The following is a 22,131-nucleotide window of genomic DNA, read 5'->3' as shown; positions in this document are numbered from 1 at the left end:
AAGGAAATAAAATGTCTCTAGTTTTGAAAATGCTAAAACCAGTACTTTCATTAATACCACACATCACAAAGGTCTAGCTAATGTATTAATCCCTCCCTTGTCAAAAATGTATATTGGCGTATAGCTGATTCACTTTGTGATACAGAAGAAACTAACACACCATTGTAAAGCAATTATACTCCAATAAAGATGTTAAAAAACATGTATATTGGAAGTTGCTTCGCAGGCTATTTTATTTGAATATAAAATCATTTACTCTGCAAAGCAAAATTCATTAAGTGAATCCAAAGAGAAACAGATATAAAAGAAATAGGAGAAGTAAAAAGCATAAATATGGGGAAAAGAAATCAAACTACTCAAAATATAGCAATTTTTATATTTGAGGTTAACATGTGGGGCACTAGTCAATGCAGCTCACCTTAAAAATAGGGGAAGATCTTTTCTCTGCTGTTACTTCCATTGGAGTAACATCTTCACTCTTAATCACACTGCTTGATATGAGTGGAGTGATCAGAGCATTAGAAAGAATATTTACCTTATCTAAGTTACATCCAGCAGTTTTCATTGCTGCACACATATCAAAAAAAGAAAGAAAAGTTTAAAATCACTGAAATCATCAACTATTTCATTCTACTGTGTGTTGACATTAGTCATGATTTAAACGTCTATTTTTTGATGCTATGATGGTAGCATGAGATACAAAACTGGTGTATCAAAATGTGCCCTTTTTTTTTTTTCTTGGTCGTGCTGCGCGGCATGTGGGATCTTATTTCCCTGACCAGGGATTGAACCCAGGTCCCTTGGCAGTGAGAGTGCAGAGTCCTAACCACTGGACCACCAGGGAATTCTTTGCCTTCCCTCTTTTTAAGTATCAGTGCCCTGAGGACTCCTGGTAAGAGCCTGAGACTATGAGCTAAATATCGACAATTGAGCATTTCAGTTATCAAGTGATACTCCCCAGCACCCTTCCAAGGTGGCTGAATGAATACACTGCTTAACATGACCATAATATATTATAGGATACAGCTTGGAAATCTCTAGGAGGTTCAAGCTACTCAATTACAACTGTTATGTTCTCCTCTTAGTATCTGGCTGCCTGGCAGTATAAAGCCAAACTTTTTAAAGGCCATAGGATTGTCTGAACATTTCTTTCCTCAACAAAACTCAAGCTTCTCATTAAAAGATGCCACCAATTAACCAAACAGATTTCACTTTTCTAAATTAATGTCTTAGAAAACTTGAATTTGCCAAGTTGACACATGAACACATTTCTCTTTTAGATAGTACTTAAACTTCTGAAAAGAAAATATTTTAAGTCCTATTTTAGGTTTACCAATTAAATTTCCAAAGCAAAACCAACAAGTATTTTTCTACTTCCATCTACTTCTATTTTCAGAAGTAGTTATAGATTAACAACCAAGGAAAGGCAATACATAGCAGATAGGTAAGTTCTACCACTTCATTATAACTATTTTTCCCTCTTGATTCTCTTTCTTCTTTTTCGTCTATTTAAGCCTGCCATTGGCACTTAGTGGAGCATACTGATAATCACTAATGGCAGTCTTCTAAATTGAACACATAGCCAAATTCTGATCTAAAGGTTTACCACTACTTTGAGACCCTGTGTAAAGAAATATAGATTCCCCAGAAGGCTCAGTTGTTAAACTTTTTTTATTGAATTATAATTAACATACAGTATTATATTAGCCTTAGGTATACAACATAGTGATTTGATATCTTTATACATAGATTTCTTAATTTGATATTGAGAAGAAATCCTGGCTACAAAGAGGGTTTTAAAATGGAATATGGTATACGAGCAGGATAGTTATCTTTGTAAATATTTTGATTTAAAAATATTTGAAACCTTCTAGTCTTTATTCAGCTTGTCTCACAGCCAGCTGGCTAGAAACAATTCCTATGGAAATTGATTATACTGGGGGAGGGCAAAGTGCCCATTTAACTTTCAATATTCTATGCTTTATTACTCTAAGAAATTAATTATTTACTCATGAGTTCTCTGGACCTATTTTCACCTAGATACTATCAATACCAATATGATTCAACTCACAATCCAATTCTGTCTGAGACAAAGCTTCAGATCATGCACAGGGCAGGCATTTAGAAGTAATTCAGGCCCACCCCACAAGACAATCTGAAAGACCATTAGTGTTGTCTTACGTTGATCCTGTAATATCAACTGCTATTCTTGCTTTTGAATTCTATTAGAATATGAGTTCCATGAAGGCAGAGATTTTGTTGTTGTTTACTGATGCATAGTAGGTAATCAATAAATATTTGTTGAATGAAGAAATGAATGAATTAATTTTACTTTTCCTTTATCGTAGTCAATTTAGTTTGTTGTGGGCTGTTTGGTTAATCTTATAGTGTTACATATTTTCATTAACAGTATTTCTGGCCTAAAAAATTTCAGTATCTAAAAACAAGTTTATATTACATTTCAATTAGACACTGCATATAAATATCCATTGACAAACAAATGCATCACCTACACAGTTACTGCTTAACAGATCTATATGCATATTTGCCCCAAATTTATTTAGGGAATAATTCTCTCTCTCTCTCTCTCTCTCTCTCTCGACCTCACTGCACGGCTTGTGGGATCTTAGTTCCCTGACCAGAGATCAAACCCTGGCCCACGGCAATGGAAGCCCAAGTCCTAACCACTGGACAGCCAGGGAATTCCCAGAGAATAATTCTTATTAGTGTGATTTTTCTTCTTCTGGCAAGTGAGAATAGGTGGAATAAGTTGAGCAAGAGTCTTTTACTTCTCCTAAGGAGACTATTCACAAATAGGTATGTCTACTAGTGTAGACAAACAAGGAAAGGACTTTTTGTCTAATGCTCAAAGATACAAGTCTTTCTATGGCCATATGCATAAAGTCTTTGTACGGCCAATGATAATTTAGTTTTCTGAGCCCTATTCTGGTCTGCTTGTTGTGTTAGCTTTGCGTGAGCTCCAGCTGGAATCCTGCTGGTGCTGCCTGAAGGAGTGGAAGGTGCTTCCCTGGGCTGCCTGGCGTCATTAGGTGGGGGTGAGGGGTGCTGGACCTGCAGGAGGGAAAACCTTTCTCCTGGTATGTTCTCTGGTCTCCTGGTACTAATGGGGTTCCCATTATATCACTGTTGGTGCTGCTGGGGAAGGGAAGCAACTACATGGGCTGTCTTTTGCCACTGGGTACAAGGTCAAGAACTGTGGGGTCTGGGCTGCATAGCTCTCTGCCACTGGGCAGAGGTTTGGGAGACCCTGGTCTAGTTTACCTTCTGCCCCTGGATTGCCTTCTGCCATTGGATGGAGGGTTGGGAGACACTTGGTCTGGATCTTACTATGGCCCTGGTGGAGGGCCAGGTGTTGCCAGGTCTAGTTCTCTCTCCACTGTTGGGGGAAGGATAGAGACACACAGGGCCTACTGGTACCACCAGTGCAGGTGGAGGGAGCCTGTGTGCTGCTGCCTGCTGTGGGGTGGAGGATGGGTTGGCCCCCTGGGTTCTGCCCTTGCCACTCCTGCAGACGTACTGACCTGCTGCTGCTGGCACATACGAGTCCTGTGTTTTGGGCCTCCTGGTTCCACTGTTGGCAGATCAGGTCCATTACTAGTTGGCGGATGTGGGGAATGGGGTGGGCTAAACCCTTCCAAATTCTGCTGTTGCTATTGCAGGTTGGGGTAGGGGATGGGTTGGCCCCCAAACACTGCTAATGGGTCAGCTGCTGTCACTTGATACGAGTCATCTCACTAAGTCTCTACTGGGCTTTCCCTTTCCTGATCTTTTGGCCAAGGAGAACAGGCTTTTCATGCTTATTTACAGATTTATTATTTTGTCTATGCCTGTTGCCAGTTCTGAGTCGCAACCGCTGCCCAACTCAGATAAACTGGAGATAAAAAGAAAACCAGTTAACTCACTTGGTGTTGTTCTGTAAGTTCTAAGGTCTTTAGCCAGTCCTATTCCTTTTTTCTATATTTCAAAGTCATTTTATACTGCTGAATATTTCCAAGGTATTAAGTAGATTTAGAAAGGAGAAACAGGGAAAAGTGGGTCTATACTATCTCCCCCACCACCCCCTCAGGAAAAACAGCTTTATTTGGACTGAGAATTGGAGATGAGAGGAGGACCTGAGGGAGCATACTGAGCTAAGGAGTAGAGATTAGTTTCCAAAATGGCAGTCAGAGCTCATCAGCCAAAAATGGGCTCCACTTCCCAGCAGGCTTGCAGTAAGTGCAATCAATAAAAGGCCTGCTGGGAAATGTTTATTTGCCACTAAATCACCCAAGCATGCCACAATTACAAGAAAGGTACAGGTTGTTTTTTTGTTTTCCATAATTAAATTTCCATAGCATCTCCCCAATCAAAAGTATTACAAAAAGAAGTAAAAAATCACATTTTACAGATCTTAGACTTGTCTTCAGCATTTTGCTCAAATTTCACCATCTTCAAAAAGTAAAACTCTTGTAAAACTCATCAGCTAAAAGTTCTATCCGGGCTTCCCTGGTGGCGCAGTGGTTGAGAGTCCGCCTGCCGATGCAGTGGATACGGGTTTGTGCCCCGGTCTGGGAAGATCCCACATGCCGCGGAGCCGCTGGGCCCATGAGCCGTGGCTGCTGAGCCTGCGCGTCCAGAGCCTGTTGCTCCGCAACAGGAGAGTCCACGGCAGTGAGAGGCCCACGTACCGCAAAAAAAAAAAAAAAAAAAAAAAGTTCTATCCAAGCAGTGAGAAGAGGCCTTCGCTAGCCCATGGCAATTCTTTTCCCATTTTTCCCTAGCCAGTTAGGGTTAAAAAGCAGAGTAAGGCTCAGATTGCTGGGGTGGGGAGGGGAGAGACTCAAGGGCTAATTTCCCCCAGTACAAGATGGCATCTGAAGCTTGATGGGAGAGCACAACTGGAGGGACCTGAGGGAAGAGTCCAGGCCCTGTATTCAGCCAGAGTCACTGCTGGAAGAGGAGGAGGAGGAGGAGGAGGAGGAGAAATGCTTGCCATGCTTGTGGTGTTTGTGCTTCTTTTTGTGAGCTTTTTTCATTTCCTTCTGCATCTTCTTGTGGATCACCATTCCTGGTCCTACCATGCCAGGAGCCAAAGGATTCACAGGATGCATGCCAAGGGCAGGTGGTGGGTATGCAGGGGGGTAAGGACCTGTGGGTTGGCATCCTGGTTACGTGGTTGTGGCACAGGATGACAGGTCCACTAGGGGCAAAAGCTGGATTCCCCTGGGGTGATCCTGGGGGAGTGGGAAAGGGGCCTGGAGGAAAGGTAGGGTTGGCAGGTGGTGGATGGGCAGGATTGCAACCTCCAGGGTACCCGATGTTAGGGGGTATGGATTTGGCCCTGGCTGCCCAGCATTGGGATTCCACATGTTCAGGTGTTTCCTCCAATCCAGGAATGGAGAAAGAAGGAAACTGAGGAACCAGATGTCTCGTCACCTTTACACCACCGCCTGGGCTAAGTCTACACTATCTTTTCTCAGAACCCACAACTGTATCTTAACGGACTTGCAAATAATACTAAATGGCTTTTAGTATCTTTTCTTCCTACATTTTCACTATGTATTTAATGAGCCCTTACAAAGTTCCAGGCACTGTTCTAGGTTATGAGGATCCAGTGATGAATAAGATGGATAAAGCCCTACTACCTGGAGGTTACATTTTAGTGAAGGAGGAAAAACATACAAACAAGTAAAGTCTGTACTACCTAGAAGTTGGGGGAGAAGTTTTAAGCCAATTCAGAAAATCCACAAAGTAAATTATTAATTTTTATTTTGGCCATGCCACATGGCCTGCGAGATCTTAGTTCCCTGACCAGCGAATCAAACCGAGCCCCACAGCAGTGAAAGCGTGGAATCCTAACCACTGGACCACCAGGGAATTACCCAGAAAGTAAATTAGACAGACATATTTAACCATCCCCATATCAATTTGAATTTACGAAGAATACTGTTATTGATAGTTTATGCCAAATAATTTTTAAAGAGTGTTCTCCTTCCATCCATGCCAAATAATAACAATTTTGGAAACTTAGAAAAATCTTTGCTAAGTTTGTTGTCATCAAGCAGCACTTAGGTCATATATAAATACATTTGGTTAAAATACAAATTAAGATTTATAAGGGATGGAAATAATAGAGTAAAAAGAATAAAGAATTTTGGGGGAAATCTAAGTTGCAGCCTCTGTCAGTTATTAGCTGTGTGACCTTGAGCAAATCACTTAACTTCTCTAAATTTTGGTTTATTTACCTGTAAAATGAGATTGAACTACATTATCTCTATGATTCCTACAAGCTCCTAAAACTTTTCACATAATTGCAACCAGTTAGAGAAAAACATATGCTGGCAACTATTTTTTCACATTCATCCAATTAACCACTCTTTACAAAGCTCAAACTGAGAGACTGCACATCAATACTCTATCCCTGGGTCCTAAACCTGCATCACAGAGTTTTTGAATGATCTGTCTAGAATTTTCACTTACATCTTCCTGTACGTATATAGATATAGAAAACTTTCTGGAAGCTGTTAACAGTAGTTTACACTGTACACTTTATCTTATGTAATTTGTATTACTTTTGTGTTAATATATACACAGTTGGGTAAAACTGAAAAATGAATCATGATGCTTTACCACTAGCCTTAATATCTCACTGAGCAGTTGTGCAGTTATCCCCTTTACTCTCCACCTCCCCCTGCAAACCCTCTCCGAGGAATGAGAAACTTGTTGCAGAGTGAAAGCTTTCAATGTCTGGCCATAATGTCCTATTTATGTATCAAGTTCTAAATCTTACTGTAATTGATGGCTATTTTAAAGAATGTTATGTGGAGGGTTATGCCATAACACAAATTTAAAAGTCATTTATGTTGCTCAGTCTTCATCATTAAAGTATACCTAATTATATCTCTCAGAGGGCACCTGGGCATTATACCAAAGCTCTGATTTCAAGGAATCACAAAAATAAGCTATTTGTCAAGGGAAATTCCTAGTTGAAAGCTATTGTTTAACTATTGAAAGCTATTGTTGGTTTAACTGATCAGGAATCTCCAATTAATGATACTGTATTTAAAAATGACAAATGAAAAATTTTAACTGATAAGATAGTTTAGTATTTAATTTTATATCTTCATAAAATTATTTTACATGATTTCAGTTGATAAAATTGTCAAAATAAGAAGGTCTGAATTGTGAAAAATAATAATATGTGTATGTGTGTTTCTTACCCATTTTTTAGGCTTGTAAGATTTTGATCAAATGACTAAATCATTTTATTGCCAAAAATTAAACATAGCATTTAAAACCTTTTAACCTTCACTATGAGAAATTTCACACTGGATTACATTAGTGTCCCACCAGCCTGATACTCTATGAAAGAAGCATGAAGGAGTTTTTGCAGAAAAGCAGGAACACATCAAAGTTGGCAAAGGACAGACCATAAATGTCCCTGACTTTCTTTAATGATTGATTAATTATGGTATTATTCATCTAATAAACATCGTTTGAATTATTATTGCTTAGATGTTACCTTATACACTAAAGCTCGACCTGTCTTTTTATTATTTTATTTATTTATTTTTGTGCGGTACGCGGGCCTCTCACTGTTGCAGCCTCTCCTGTTGCGGAGCACAGGCTCCGGACGCGCAGGCTCAGTGGCCACGGCCCACGGGCCCAGCCGCTCCGCGGCATGCGGGATCCTCCCGGACCAGGGCACGAACCCGCGTCCCCTGCATCGGCAGGCGGACTCTCAACCACTGTGCCACCAGGGAAGCCCCTTCGACCTGTCTTTTTAAATTCCTCTATGGAACCTTGATTTCCTCACCTGTGAAATGACAATCATAAATTTCCTATCTCATAGACTTGGCAGATTAAATGAGATAATGGTGGTAAAGAGTGTGGAATGCTGCCTAGCATTTAATATATGTTCGAGAAACATTAGCCATGGTTATCCCTAGCAGAGACTTGTAAATTTTCCTGTAGTTAAATCAGATCATTATGCACTTACTTATGCATAATTCCTAATTAATCTATTTTGGAACTGTTGATAGAAATTATAATGGCAAGCTATACTAAACTGAATATATATATATGAATGCTGAATTTTACTATGACAATAGGAAAAAAAGTCCACTGTATTTGATAAAATGTATTAAGCATATTATGCCCCTTAAAAATATAAGTATACAAAATTTTAAAATTTAATTTAACTCATGAATTTCATGGCAGAAAAATATAAGTAAAAGCTAGAATTACAGGAATAAATCAATGGCCATTATGCAATTGACATCTTCATATGTAATGGCACAAAAGCATCATAATTGAGAAATACATTATAACATCCTGAAGATATCTTCATTTTCTGTTTGGAAATAATGGTGTCAGAAGAAAGAATGGTACCTAAAGAACCTAAAGCAACTTTTTCAAATGCCAATAGTTTCTATTTTGGTCTCTTTAGTCTCAATGTCAACTACTCTTATTGGCAGCAAGAAGCTTTATAAAGCTGTTTTATATACATTATTGTATTCTATATATACTTTTAAGATTTTTAATATTAGGGAATAAAAAACAAAACAAAAACTTCTCTATTCCAACACATGTTTAAAAAAAAAGTTGTTTATATGGTAAATGAAGGGAAATATCAAGTTGGGAAGCAAGTCTCTGCATTCAGTAAAGTCAAACAAGTATTTATTTTACAATATGGAAGATAACCTGCAAAGTGTTCCAAGTACACAAGAGAAAATAAAATAGTAAGGTTTGCTAGAGAAAATATATAGCATCACTAATTTACAATTTTTGAGCAGAATTAACTTGGTACCTTTCATGGCCTCTTCGAAAGAGCAAGGTCTTGCCGGACTAGATATTTCCTTCTTCACGTTTACATTCAGAGCAGCAGCTGCTGCTATTAAGACAAACAAAAAGGATTAATGTATTTATTTAAACTTATCCTAACAAAACGTGTATCTTAAAATTCTTTAACTGGAATATCTTCTCACAAAGCACTATTAAATTATTTGTTTAGCAGAAATTCTAGGTTCAGATGAGTTTTTATAATCACCAGTCTACGCTCTAAAATGCACCTGTCTCCCAGTGGGCAGAAACATATGCTTACTTATTAAAACAAAATAAAAACAACTGCAACTTCAAAAAATCTTTCTTGTAACAGTACACATATTTATATGAGATGAGTAGAAGACTGATATGAGATTTTTAAACTTACCAAATATACTGTAACACTAGCATGAAAAAAAAATTCAACATTTACCTACATAAATGATTTATTTAAAATAATACTGATTCAGAGTCAATTGAGCTAAATTTTTTTAAAAACTGTGATGAATATACAAAATCTATAACATTATGATTATTCTTTTTAGCAAGCCTTAGAAAACATAATCTTTGCTATTATTAAAGGAGAATTACTACACTACTATATCTATACATATCAAGTACATCTACTATGAAAACTTTAAATTTAATGAGCGTGAGAGTAGAGATCAGTTCTGAATGGTAAAGTTAAATAAATTCCAAATAAACAGGTTTTTACTTAAAATGACTGTATAATAATTTTATTTAAATAGATGTTAATTTCTATTTTTCATTGTATTTATTTATTTTATTTATTCCCTTATTTATTCAAAATGGGAATTGAGTCAACTTATTTTCAATGTATTTTTCACATGACAATGCAAAATGATGGTTATAGAGAATATAAAGAGATAGTTAACTCTGAATAAAGAGACAAAATGTACACATCTTCTAAGAATGAAGTAAAAAAATTTATCTAAGCATGCTGCGCTGCACACGAGGTCCAACAAATGATAATTTGAATGAACTATCAATTGAATGAAATTATCAATTGAATAGAATTGATGAGAAAAAAAATCCATAGACAATTTTAAAGCATAACATTAATTCTAATAATTACAGATTTAAAAATGGAAACTCATCTTTGAAAAAATTTTAAATTTCTACTTTTAAAACAAGTTTTAGTCATTTGTCTTTAGAGCAACAAAGAATTATGAATAAATATTTTATCCTCCATTTCTTATAGCAATTACTACTGCAGAGTCACTGCAAAAAATAACTAAGGAGATTTCTGTGTCTTAATAGATGGAAGTAAAACAAATCAATGGCTAAGCAATGCTTCAGTGACTAACTGGCAATGAAACAAAGGTTTTACGACTCTGCAAAGTTAAGTGCCTAAGAGCATGTACATGCAATGTATTTTTGGCAGTATAGACTCAGAAGGCTTTAGAGGGGCTTGTGTCTGGCAGAGCATGTGGAGCCAGCCAGTTTATGTACACTTGAGCCCCTGCCCCAATCCTACTTTTAGACCGTGTACCAAGTATACAAGATCCCAAAATTTTCTGCACAACTACTCTATAGACCATGTGTGAAATCTCAGGCCTATAGGGTGAACAGAGCTTACGAGCACTGGCCAGTGCATCAGGGCCCTCCAGGTAGAGGATGGAGCCAGGAGAGGGAAAAGAAGGGTGCCAGCCTGGGGATTCCTCTTTCTTCATGTTGTCATATCCCAGTTTGGACCTCCAAGCAGTTTGAAAATCCTCAATTCGAATCTGGCCTTCCAGGTTATTATGAAGGTATTTTGGTCAAATTAGGAGGATAGAATATACTTTATTTAATTATTTGTTATTTTTATCTATAACTTTTAAATATTTAGGCAAAATGGTGTAGCAGTTGCCATTTCTACTCTTGACTCACAAAAATTATGCTGGGCCTTGTTCTAGCTGTTACAATTACTATACACCACTGACTATTCAAATGTTTAACCACAGTCCCTGGAGGAATCACAAAAGCAATTAGTTTATCATAATGAGACAGTACAAATTTTCTATAACCAAGTTTTCCTGAAATCATATTCTCTCACATGAACACCTAAAAAGATGCTCACATTTTATAAAATATTAAAAAAGTGAAATTGTGGGAAGATTCTTTAATTAGCTATATCATAAAGGCAGAAACTGAAGCATTGGATCTCACTATAAAATTTGCATATTATATATTTATTCAATTAAGAGTTTCTGAGGGCGACTATTATCTATGATGTATACAAGGGGGAAATACTTAAAAGAATAAACTATGTTAGTGATTGCCTAAATGTGGCCAAATATAGCCGATTAGTGTAGGCTTTAAAACAGAACACTTAAAAGCTGTTTTATTTGGCAATTTATTAAAGGGAAATTTTTAATAATCAGCATTCATCACTAAGAAATGAAGATTCATAGTGCTGATGCTAAGCACTTCAAAGTCCTGAAGTTCTTTATTATTGATCATAAAACCAAACAAAAACAACAAAACCTCAGTATTTTCAGGATGGCGAAAATTTTAAGGCTATTTCCACACACACACACACACACACACACACACACTTCCTTCTTCCCTTCCCACACAATTAATTACTGTATGCCATTTTTCTCCCCCTATGAGCAAACTCCTCCTCACACAAATACTAAATGTTAATATTTAGTAACTAGCAGTTACTAAAATGCTTTAACTACCATTAGTTTTAAATCAAATTTTCTTGGATTTTTGAGGCCTTCTTAGAAAGAAAACAATCAACTATTTCATCTTTAAGTATAAACCAATATCCTCTTCCCTAGTTTTGTTGAAGCCAGTATATTATTTCCAAACTTTGTCTTTTTCTGTCTGAAATTTCTACTTGTGATCTTTTATTCTGAGATAAATACTAAAAGGATTTCATTAGTGCTATACTATGGCACAGTTTTGTAGCAAACTGGTGGGAAATAACCAATATTGTCAAACTCAGACATGATTAAAAAGAACAAAAAGGGAACAGATCACATTAAGTGATAGAATGTAATTATCAAGACTAGTTATAACTCTGTCCTAGCGACTGTTTCCATCACTTTTGTTGCCAGGGCTTTCTTTCCTTGCTACCATTTTCCACTTTGTACCTCACTGAATCCTGAACTATTTGGGAATAACATATCGGTAAACGTAAAGATATGGAAGAACTTCTAGCTCTAAAGATTCCTGAGATAGGAATGGAGTAAACCATGGTAAGCATGGCAGAAACCAAGCCTAGGTCAACAAAACACGTGAAGAGCTTCCATTTCCAAAATGTTCTCTGCTTCTCCAGGAAAAGCCTTCTCTTCTTCAGGCAACTAAACTAATGTAGGCAAAAAACTCTTAGGACACTTCTTACCCAGAGATCTAAATTTATAAGCAACTGCTCTGGTTTCTAAAGCACCTGTTTTACCTAAATGCTTAAAATTACATATAAAATATTTATTCACCAGAAGTCTTTGATATTTTTGATAACACAAATTTGAAAATGTTACAGGCATATGATTCTATTTGTGATATTATCACTTATCATTCCAAGCTATCTCTCACCTCTCCCAAAATGCATCCTATAAGCCAGCCAGACTAAAAACTATTAGCAGTTTCTCAAAGTCGTCACTTTCACCTTTCTGCACATAAGAGGTACTCAATGAATGGTAATTCTTACCAAGGAGTAACTTGTATGACAACTCTGGAGAGCCTGACTTCAGAGCATTTCTAGCTTTTCTTTTATTATTAGAGCATAAGGCAGAAACAGTTCCCTTAATATAAGAGTAAAAGCAGTGTTTGGTGGCCATCTTCTTAGGAAATAATGCCATCTTCAAAAAATACTGATATCAATTCATCTTAAAACACAACTTTCTCTTTTAAGTTGGCTGGTCTTCTTCATATTCTTCCAAAGAACTAGAAGTTAATTATTCCTTTTGATTCAGAACTTTTTATTTTGACATACCTGGGTCTGGAGTGTAAGTGAATGGCTGAACATCATGAGATCTTCCAGCATTGGTCACTACGTATATTCCCACTGATACTGGCAAAGTTATATGTTGGTCATGATATGGGGGAACCTTCACAATAAGATGATTCTAATTGAAAGAAAATTACAAGAGTCAGAAAAGCAGTAATGTTTAAATTAAAATTTTCAAATAAAATATGATAATTAAGTACATTTCCTGTTAGTTGTAAAGTTTAAAAAGTCTGACTAGGGGAAAAAACGTAGTACTTAAAAGCATCAGGACATTAATCTTAAAACTGCTTTTAAGGTAAGATACCAGTGTTTTACAATGGCTCACAAGGTCCCTGCCCTGTCAACTTTATCTCATTCCCCTTCTCCTCCAGCTTGTTACACTCCAGTCACATTGACCTTCTTACACTAACACAGTAAATTCATTCTTTTAACACACTAAATTCATTTTTACCTCAGAGCCTTTACAACTTTCTGTTCTCTCTCACTGGAAAACTCTTCCTTTACCTCTTCAAATGGCTAGTTCCTTATCCATTTTCAGGTCTCATTCAAATGTCATCTCCTCAGAGAAGCCCTCTCTGACAATCCTATTTAAAGTAGCACCCCTCTCCAATCTGACCACATAATCTTGTTTATTTCTAAAATAACACTTATCACCACCTGAAATTACTGTGATTATCTGCTTCTTTTTGTCCCTCTCCAACCAAAAGAATGTAACCTCCATGAGAACCTAGGATGTTCTGTTCTTCATTCTATCTCCATGGTTAAGCAACTCACACAAAATATACTCAAATATATTTGTTGAAAAAAAGAATGAATATATATTCAGGGAAAAAATATGTCCACCAAGCATAATGTCAGTTACCATACAATGCAGTTCACTACTTCCTAACCACTTTAATTCTCATTTAAAGTCAATAGGGTTCAGTTTACCCAAACCTCAGTAGATCAAAGTCATTTTTTTGTATGTGAAAATAGTGGTAGAAGCATCCTTTTAAGAGAAAGGAAGAGTTCCATAAATGCTTCAGCAGCACTTATTCTTCTTAGAAGACACAATGAACCACATTTGACTTGTTCTCTTCTTCCCTAGTATGTTATAGTATTGGGAAGGAATATCAAGGGGTAGTGATTATTCTTTTTATACTGAGTATGTGATATGCAGGAGGCCAATGGTGATAGCTGAGGATGAAGTGAATGTGATGACATTTTTTACTTAGTTAGATTATAGTAGTTGGTTGACTCAGTTGAATAGAACATATGACAAATGAGGCCAAGATTTTGATTTTTGAGCACTTAATTTGTTTCTAAGCCATCATAAAACACTCTCTGAAATAGTCACATTATACATTTAAAAATAGCTTCTTGGGGCTTCCCTGGTGGCGCAGTGGTTGAGAATCTGCCTGCTAATGCAGGGGACACGGGTTCAAGCCCTGGTCTGGGAGGATCCCACATGCCGCGGAGCAACTAGGCCCATGAGCCACAACTACTGAGCCTGTGTGTCTGGAGCCTGTGCTCCGCAACAAGAGACCACGATAGTGAGAGGCCCGTGCACCGCGATGAAGAGGGGCTCCCTCTCACCGCAACTAGAGAAAGCCCTCGCACAGAAACGAAGACCCAACACAGCCAAAAATAATTTTAAAAAATATATATATAGCTTATTTATGGCATTAATAGAATGCTTCCTGAGTCCAGTTAGCCATCTCAAAAAAAAATCACACTTCTAATTCAGGTGCAAAAACATATATAAATGTGTGTACATACACAGGTATTAGGGGGCAAAAATCTGAATGCACATACTCAATTGCCCATGAGGCCATCAAAAAATGTACCTGCAGTGATCCAACTTCTAAGAAACAGAATCTTAAAATCTTGCCCACCTTCCTTTGTTTAAACACTGCAACTACATCACAAAGCAGTCCTACCTACAGTTAAGGAGATGGTTGAATGGATGGATTTGTGAAGTATCTTCCCGGTCTTAAAATTACATATTTGGCAAACTCAATAACTGAAATTATTCTTCTGAATAAAAACTTCTTTCTTGGTAATTAGTAACAGAATTAGTATCTATAAGTCAGACGCATATTTTATTTAAACAAACCTTTTACTCCACTTGCTTTGGAGAGCGTATTTAAGCAAATCTAATTTGAAACCTTTTATTTATTTATAAAATTTATTTTATTTTATTTATTCCATTTTTTGGCTGCATTGAGTCTTCGTTGCTGTGCATGGGCTTTTCTCTGGTTCCGCAGAGCGGGGGCCACTCTTCGTTGCAGTGTGCGGGCTTCTCACTGTGGTGGCTTCTCTTGTTGTGGAGCACGGGCTCTAGGTGCGTGGGCTTCAGTAGCTGTGGCACACGGGCTCGGGAGTTGTGGCTCGCGGGCTCTAGAGCGCAGGCTCAGCAGTTGTGGTGCACGGGCTTAGTTGCTCTGCAGCATGTGGGGTCTTCCTGGACCAGGGCTCAAACCCGTGTCCCCCTGCATTGGCAGGCAGATTCTTAACCACTGCACCACCAGGGAAGCCCCCGAAACCTTTTAAAAGCCAAATGAACCTATTTTCATACTAATTCTTCTTACTTCCTCAATCTGAATCCAGAAATTCTACAAGTGGTTTGAATTAAAAACTAAGTAAATTGTAGATAGTGATAGTAAGCTTTTTAAAAATACTACTCTCAAAAATTAAGAGCAATTAACTACCACTGAGCTAGGAGTACAATACAGACAAAACACACAAAGGATTGGGAGACCTGTGGAGCAGGCAGAATGTTCTCTGAGGTAAAAAGAGAAGAATATATGAAATTTAATTTTTTTATCTTTTAAAAATATTTATTTTTGCTGTGCCGTGTCTTAGTTGCAGCATGCGGGATCTTTTAGTTGCGGCATTCGAACTCTTAGTTGCAGCATGCGTGTAGGATCTATAATACTTCCCTGACCAGGGACTGAACTGGGTCCCCTGCATTGGGAGTGCGGAGTCTTAGCCACTGGACCACCAGGAAGTCCCTGAATTTTAATTTCTTAGAAAAATCTGCTTGGATTCAAAGTAACGACTTTCTTTTTTCCAGCAGATAATCTTTTTCAGAGCTTACAAGCTCTGAAGTGGGAATGGTCTGATCAACAAGTTATACAAGAAATCATAAAATGCCAGAGTTAGAAGGAACCTCAAATAATCTAGTAAAAGAGTTTATCTTACAGATTAGAAAAGTGGGGCAAAAGAGAGACTTGTCTTACACAGGTAACACAGATTGTTAGTGACAAAGAAGGTACTAGAATTTCAGTTAAGACTAGTCTAGCAGAGATTATCTGATGGTAAATGTGACAAAGGAATGGCTGCTGAGTCCTACTATCTCTTCTTGACAGCATGTAGGAAAACTTTCTGCATAGCATTTGTCTAGGTATATAGGAAGCTCCACCTTAAATGATACTATGTAGTGAAGAATTCATTTAACTCAAAGTGAGGTATAGTCTTTTCCCTTGTCTACTGGGAGGTGATCTCTAGGCCCCTAGAATGTCCTGTCTGACAGAAGTATCTTCGTTTGTTTAGGGGCTTTGGCCACTGTAAAGTTTAACAATGTAATTTATGAAGAGAGCTTTGAAACATGTCATATCATTTCCAACCTCTGGGGGAACTGGAGACTAAAGGTTAGCTGCACGGGCAGTATGTGATCCAACCCAAATAAAAACTCTGAATACCAATAGCTTGGATGAGCTTCCTAACAGGCAGTACTCTGTATGTACTGCCTATGTTGTCACACATCAATGTGCTGAGAAGGTAAGGCATCCCTGAGGACAGGAAGCTTCACCTTCAGGACCCTCCCAGACCTTACTTTATGTATAGTCTCTCCCTTTGGCTGGCTCTGATTTGTGTTCTTTTGCTTCTCTGTTCTTTATGAACTGTACTTATACATACCAGTCTTCTGCGTATGCCTTATATCTGATTTACTCATAAGTTTGTCTTTCTCTTTTGTTAGTTTCAACTTCTATGAGGTTGGTCTTATCTGCTCTACATACTAATTCTTAAGTCAGTTCTTTATCCTTGTTTTCAAACTTTTTTCCTTGTTATTTGGAAAACAATAAATAGCAAGGTCCTACAAATATAGACTCTTTAAGTGTAACAAGTAGTGCTTCTGAATGCAAAAAGGTAACTAACAAGTATAAAACACCTGGCACATAGCAGGTACTCAATAAATGTTTCCCTTTGATTTAACTAAATAGTACGTTAAGATAGTCCAAATCCTCAGAGCAAATAAATATTAGGAAATCTTTCATTCATTAACAATGGTAATTTGCTAATGCTCTTAACTTTTTCAAATAGAGAACTGTCATTTCTAGCATCAGTGGAATAAATCTATTTCAGTTAAAGAAACCCAAGAAAGAAACTTTAAATGATTTACGTCAACCTCATATAAAGAAGAAATTTGTTAATGCAGGAAAATTTTGGAGCAAAACTCAATTTCTCAGTAAGCAATCAAACTGTAAAAAGTTTAAATTATACCTGATGAAATAATTCCATGTCGATTTCAGCTTCTGACTTCCAAGAGTTTTCATCTGATTGAAATAAAAACAGTGACTTACTAAAATTGTGAAAAATTTTTTACTTTGTAGCTACAACTATATCTTTATAACAAAGTGAAACACGCAACAATTTCTAAGGCAGTATTGTGCCTACTTACCAGAAACATTTTCTTGGAAAATAACTTTAGTTCCTTTCAGAAAGTTCTTGCCGATTAAAAATACTTCTTCCTCTCCTTTCACTGAACAGCTATGTAAGCTCTTCTTTAAGATTTCTGGCACTCCTGCTGGCTGAGCTGTAGATATATATAAGCATTCCATAAAAAGAACCACCAACACTTACTTATCTAAAATCAACTCTCAATTATCCAGTTCTATAAGTTGTCATTGTTGACCCCTGAATTTGACTTCTTTTATTCTGCATATTAAATTTTACCATAACAGAAAGCAAAGAAAAAACAGAAAAGTCTGTATTAATTTTTAATAACTATTGTAAGATTTTATAGGGATGGATTAATGTCTGCGATGACATTTTAATTTATTAGATGTCATCTTTGTTTTCTCATTACATGAACAAAAAAAGGTGTAAAATATGAATTTGGTCATGTTTTTGTCTTAATATTTTTTAAAAATTCAATTTAAAAACAACTTTATCTCACAATCTTAACCTTAAAAATGTCAGCTATGCTATGCCATTACAAGACTTCTGAGGCAATGTGAGCCTATGGGTGGTATTGAGGGCATCTTTAAGGATCTAGACCCAGGACTCAGGCCCTAAACCAAAAGAACACTTGAAAACAGACTGAATGCAATTCAGAGTAATTCTTTCTACCAGGGGATCTCCTTGAACTAGGATACCCTGAGGTTAAAGATAAAATGCACTTGTTTTTCAATTACAAAGACTAACTAACCACTAGTACAATTAACAAAGAGGTTGACTAGTACTGAGCAGGAGCCAGATCTAAGAAATTGTAACTGGCCTACCAACTTCCTCATGTCATGATTTCCTTAAGAAAATTTAATATGTACTGCATAGTAAAACAGGTTCCAAAGTAAGTGTATCTGGGAATTACTGAGTTAAGCAAAGGTAAATGAACAACAGGATTTCTCCAAGCATTTCACATTCTGATGTACACTGTAAATATCCAAGAAGTGAGTATAGTACACAGTCCCCCCAACATATCTGACTCCAGAAACATTCTTCCATATTGATGCCTAAGGACTAGTTTTCCACCAGAATACTCCCTGGGATACTGGTTAATGCAAATACATACTTTTTAGGTACTCAAAAACCTGCTTCCTTAAGATTAAGCACTTTGAAACAGAACACACTATTCGTTGTTTTAGTAAACCCTAACAACATATATACTGCAAAGGTAAACTTTAACATGGTTGTATAACTTATCAACTTCTAAATTAATGAGATAGTCTATTAAACTTTAGGAAAAGTTTAAGTTTTTTTCTCATTAAATACTTACATATTTAATAGTTAATTTTATCTTTACAAGAAAGTAATATGGGAAATTATCCTTGTCAAAATACTGCCCCTCTTTCCCTAGGCCTGCCGTTCCTTGTGGGAAGGCTCTTGCTCCACTCAACATCATTCTTGCTCCACTCATGTAAGGACTGGCCATGTGACTTGTTCGTATAATGAAATGTGAACTGAAGTAATGTGCCACTTCCAGGCTTTAAGAGCCCCACGTGGTTCTACCATCTTCCTCCGCTACAAAAATGGCAATATCCCAGAAAGGGGCAGCTTCTAAAGCCTGGTTCCCAGAGTGAAGAAAATGGAGCTGCTTCCAAACCACACCCAATATTATCATAAAATGAGGAAGAAGTAAAACTTTGTTGTGTAAGCCACTTAGATTTTTTTGGTTGTTTGTTACTGTAGCACCGTTTAGCTTCACTTATTTTAATACAAACAAGTATCTTATCCTAATTCAATATCTGAACGGCAAATAATATTTTCAGCAATGTCTGAGTTTAAAAGAAATTGTGATTGTATAAACATATACACTGTCTGGAACCCACAGGGTTAATGTATGAACAGAATGGAAACAGTTACTGGTCACACACTGGTAATTACATACCCTTTTAAAGAATTAAGTGAATTTATAACTTTTTGGGGTAACACTGGAACTAGATACTTATTTTTATACAACATTCAAGAAAAATATGATAAACATTATTTTGATTAGAAAACAATAAGAGGTGCAAAATTATATGCACATATTGTATTAACAAAATGAATGGAAAGTCTATAACCTTCCCCCCCCACTTTCAAAATACTATATGGAAATTCCACTTCACTCATGATTATCAAAACTTTTTTCCTACCTCATTTTTTCCTTTTATGTATTAAAGGCTTAAGATGGCCAAATGAGGCCCCTCTGAAGGTACAATGTGTATTTATCTTTTATATATTTGTATTTACATTACACAAAGAACTAATCTGTTCAAGACAATTTAACTTCTAACTTTTGACCTTAAAAGGTCTTTCCTATTAAAAAGTTTAATGGTTACCTAACAGGACATACTCCATACTAAACAGAACTGAAGTCAGGATTATTTACGCATTAACTGTTTTAATTTTATCTTTAAGTAATTAGTAAGCTGACTCTTGAAAGTGATCACATTGCTTTAAAAAACTGTAACAAAAAAAGCAGGCACCTTTCTGGTATTATAAAAAACAATGTGCTTTTAGATGCTGTTCTAATAGCGGCCACAAAAATAAAGCTGAGGGACTTCCCTCGTGGCACAGTAGTTAAGAATCCACCTGCCAACGCAGGGGACACGGGTTTGAGCCCTGGTCCGGGAAGATCCCACATGCCATGGAGCAACTAAGCCCATTCGTCACAACTACAGAGCCTGTGCTCTAGAGCCTGCAAGCCACAACTACTGAGTCCTCATGCTACACCTACTGAAGCCCGCATGCCTAGAGCAGCCCCTGCTCGCCACAACTAGAGAAAGCCCTCGCGCAGCAACAAAGACCCAACACAGCCAAAAATAAAAAGCTGAAAAAAATTAATGAACATCTGAATACTGAATATCTGAATACTGAAAAATAACAAAGCAAATATTTCAACCTGTCAAAAGAATTAGTAAGGCTTTTTAATGTCTGTGAAGAGAAGTTTACTCAATGATATTATCCCTTTTCTAAAGTTGTGGAAGAGCTAGAAATAAGGAAAGTAGGAACTCGTTAAATTCAGTAAGATTTAATACAATAAGCATTAGTAAGACAAAATCTAAAATACATTATACTGAAGAAAGCTATGATTAATTTTGCCATATTAAAAAAATTATTATAGAAGGGTGGATACTAAAAAGGTGTGAAAATTGATATTCTTAATTTGATCTAGTATATATGTATTGTCTGGAGACATCTAAAGGTGTGAAGAATGTAAAAGGGGATGATTCTTCTATCCCCTTAACAACAAACAAACAAAAAGACAATGGATCCAATGGCCACTGTTAAACCAACAAGTAGAAGCAGGACTGTTTTTCTAAGGTCACAAGGCACAACATGAATTCTGGCATTAGGCCTTCTTTCCACTGAGTGTTTCTAGATGGAAGATCAAGTATCTGTTTCCTCTCCTCCCTTCCAGCTCTAGAACCTTTTGGCCCCTCTTCCTTTTCTACCTCCCTCTCATCTTCCTGTTTCCTTCTACCTCCCATTCCAATTCTAACCCTTCTTACTAACCTATTTCCTTTTCACCTCTCATTCTACCCCAACTGCTCTAACCTGCCAAAAAGGTTATATTCACGGAAATAAACACAAACCATAAACCCATAATGGAACATAGAGTGGCTATGGTCATGCTCAAAGTATTAGATCACGTAAAAGAAGAACTGCACATGCCCCACTAAAATTGAAACTCCATTCTAATAATATTCAAGTTGAGACATATTGTGATTTACAGTAAATTAGCACCTAAATTAGAAAAGCTTTATAACTCAATAAACCATCTACAGATTATTTATTCTGTCCCTATCTGAAAACAGAATGGACATGGAACCTAGAAACTTTAAAAGCAGTATATTTATAACTGAACATTATCCAGAAATAGCCCAAGGAAATACTAGTATCAAAACAAATTTTTCATAATAATGAAAAATAGAGAAATCCAAATGAGCTCTCTTTATTTTTATTTTATTTTATAAAAATTTTTTGGCTGCATTGGGTCTTTGTTGCCACGCACAGGCTTTCTCTAGTTGCGGTGAGCAGGGGCTACTCTTTGTTGCGGTGTGCAGGCTTCTCATTGCAGTGGCTTCTCTTGTTGTGCAGCACGGGCTCTAGGCACATGGGCTCAGTAGTTGTGGCACGTGGGCTCAGTAGTTGTGGCTCACGGGCTCTAGAGCACAGGCTCAGTAGTTGTGGCGCACAGGCTTAGTTGCTCCGTGGCATGTGCGATCTTCCCAGACCAGGGATTGGATTCTTAACCACTGTGCTACCAGGGAAGCCCCAAATGAGCTCTCTTGAGATCAGGAAGATATTTACTACTTTCTTTTTAAAATGAGGGTGGAGCTTCCCTGGTGGCGCAGTGGTTGAGAGTCCGCCTGCCGATGCAGGGGACACGGGTTCGTGCCCCAGTCCGGGAAAATCCCACATGCCGCAGAGCGGCTGGGCCTGTGAGCCATGGCCGCTGAGCCTGCGCGTCCAGAGCCTGTGCTCCGCAACGGGAGAGGCCACAGCAGTGAGAGGCCCATGTACCGCAAAATAAATAAATAAATAAATAAAAAATAAATAAATTTTAAAAATAAATAAATAAATAAATTTTAAAAATGAGGGTGTTTGCCAAGCTAACATAGGGGTATAGTCACTTCTGAGATGAATTAGAAAGG

At 37.2% G+C, this 22,131-nt stretch overlaps 1 protein-coding gene and 1 pseudogene across 8 annotated transcripts in view; both read right to left on the bottom strand.

Annotated features, from left to right (window-relative positions):
• NFAT5 (nuclear factor of activated T cells 5) overlaps positions 1 to 22,131 on the bottom strand; it is a 131,860-nt gene that overhangs the window by 12,090 nt on the left and 97,639 nt on the right. For 5 of the 8 annotated variants that reach the window (XM_022583313.3, XM_022583315.2, XM_089902381.1 and 2 more), the window contains 5 exons: positions 17,451 to 17,585; positions 17,273 to 17,325; positions 12,773 to 12,905; positions 8,810 to 8,893; positions 419 to 567 (listed from right to left, as the gene is read on the bottom strand). In XM_022583313.3, the coding sequence (XP_022439021.1) occupies positions 419 to 567; positions 8,810 to 8,893; positions 12,773 to 12,905; positions 17,273 to 17,325; positions 17,451 to 17,585 (554 nt within the window). The remainder of the gene's footprint in view (positions 1 to 418; positions 568 to 8,809; positions 8,894 to 12,772; positions 12,906 to 17,272; positions 17,326 to 17,450; positions 17,586 to 22,131) is intronic. The other 3 variants (XM_022583314.3, XM_022583317.3, XM_089902380.1) reach the window with 2 other exon arrangements.
• Positions 574 to 8,803, bottom strand: LOC115802511 (proline-rich protein 13 pseudogene; annotated as a pseudogene).

The sequence above is a fragment of the Delphinapterus leucas genome, chromosome 20 (genome assembly GCF_059928025.1).
Source record: "Delphinapterus leucas isolate spDelLeu-1000000601 "Yukka" chromosome 20, BTC_Dleu_Yukka2, whole genome shotgun sequence".
Classification (NCBI taxonomy): Eukaryota; Metazoa; Chordata; class Mammalia; order Artiodactyla; family Monodontidae; genus Delphinapterus; species Delphinapterus leucas.
This window is presented reverse-complemented; position numbering and strand designations above follow the sequence as displayed.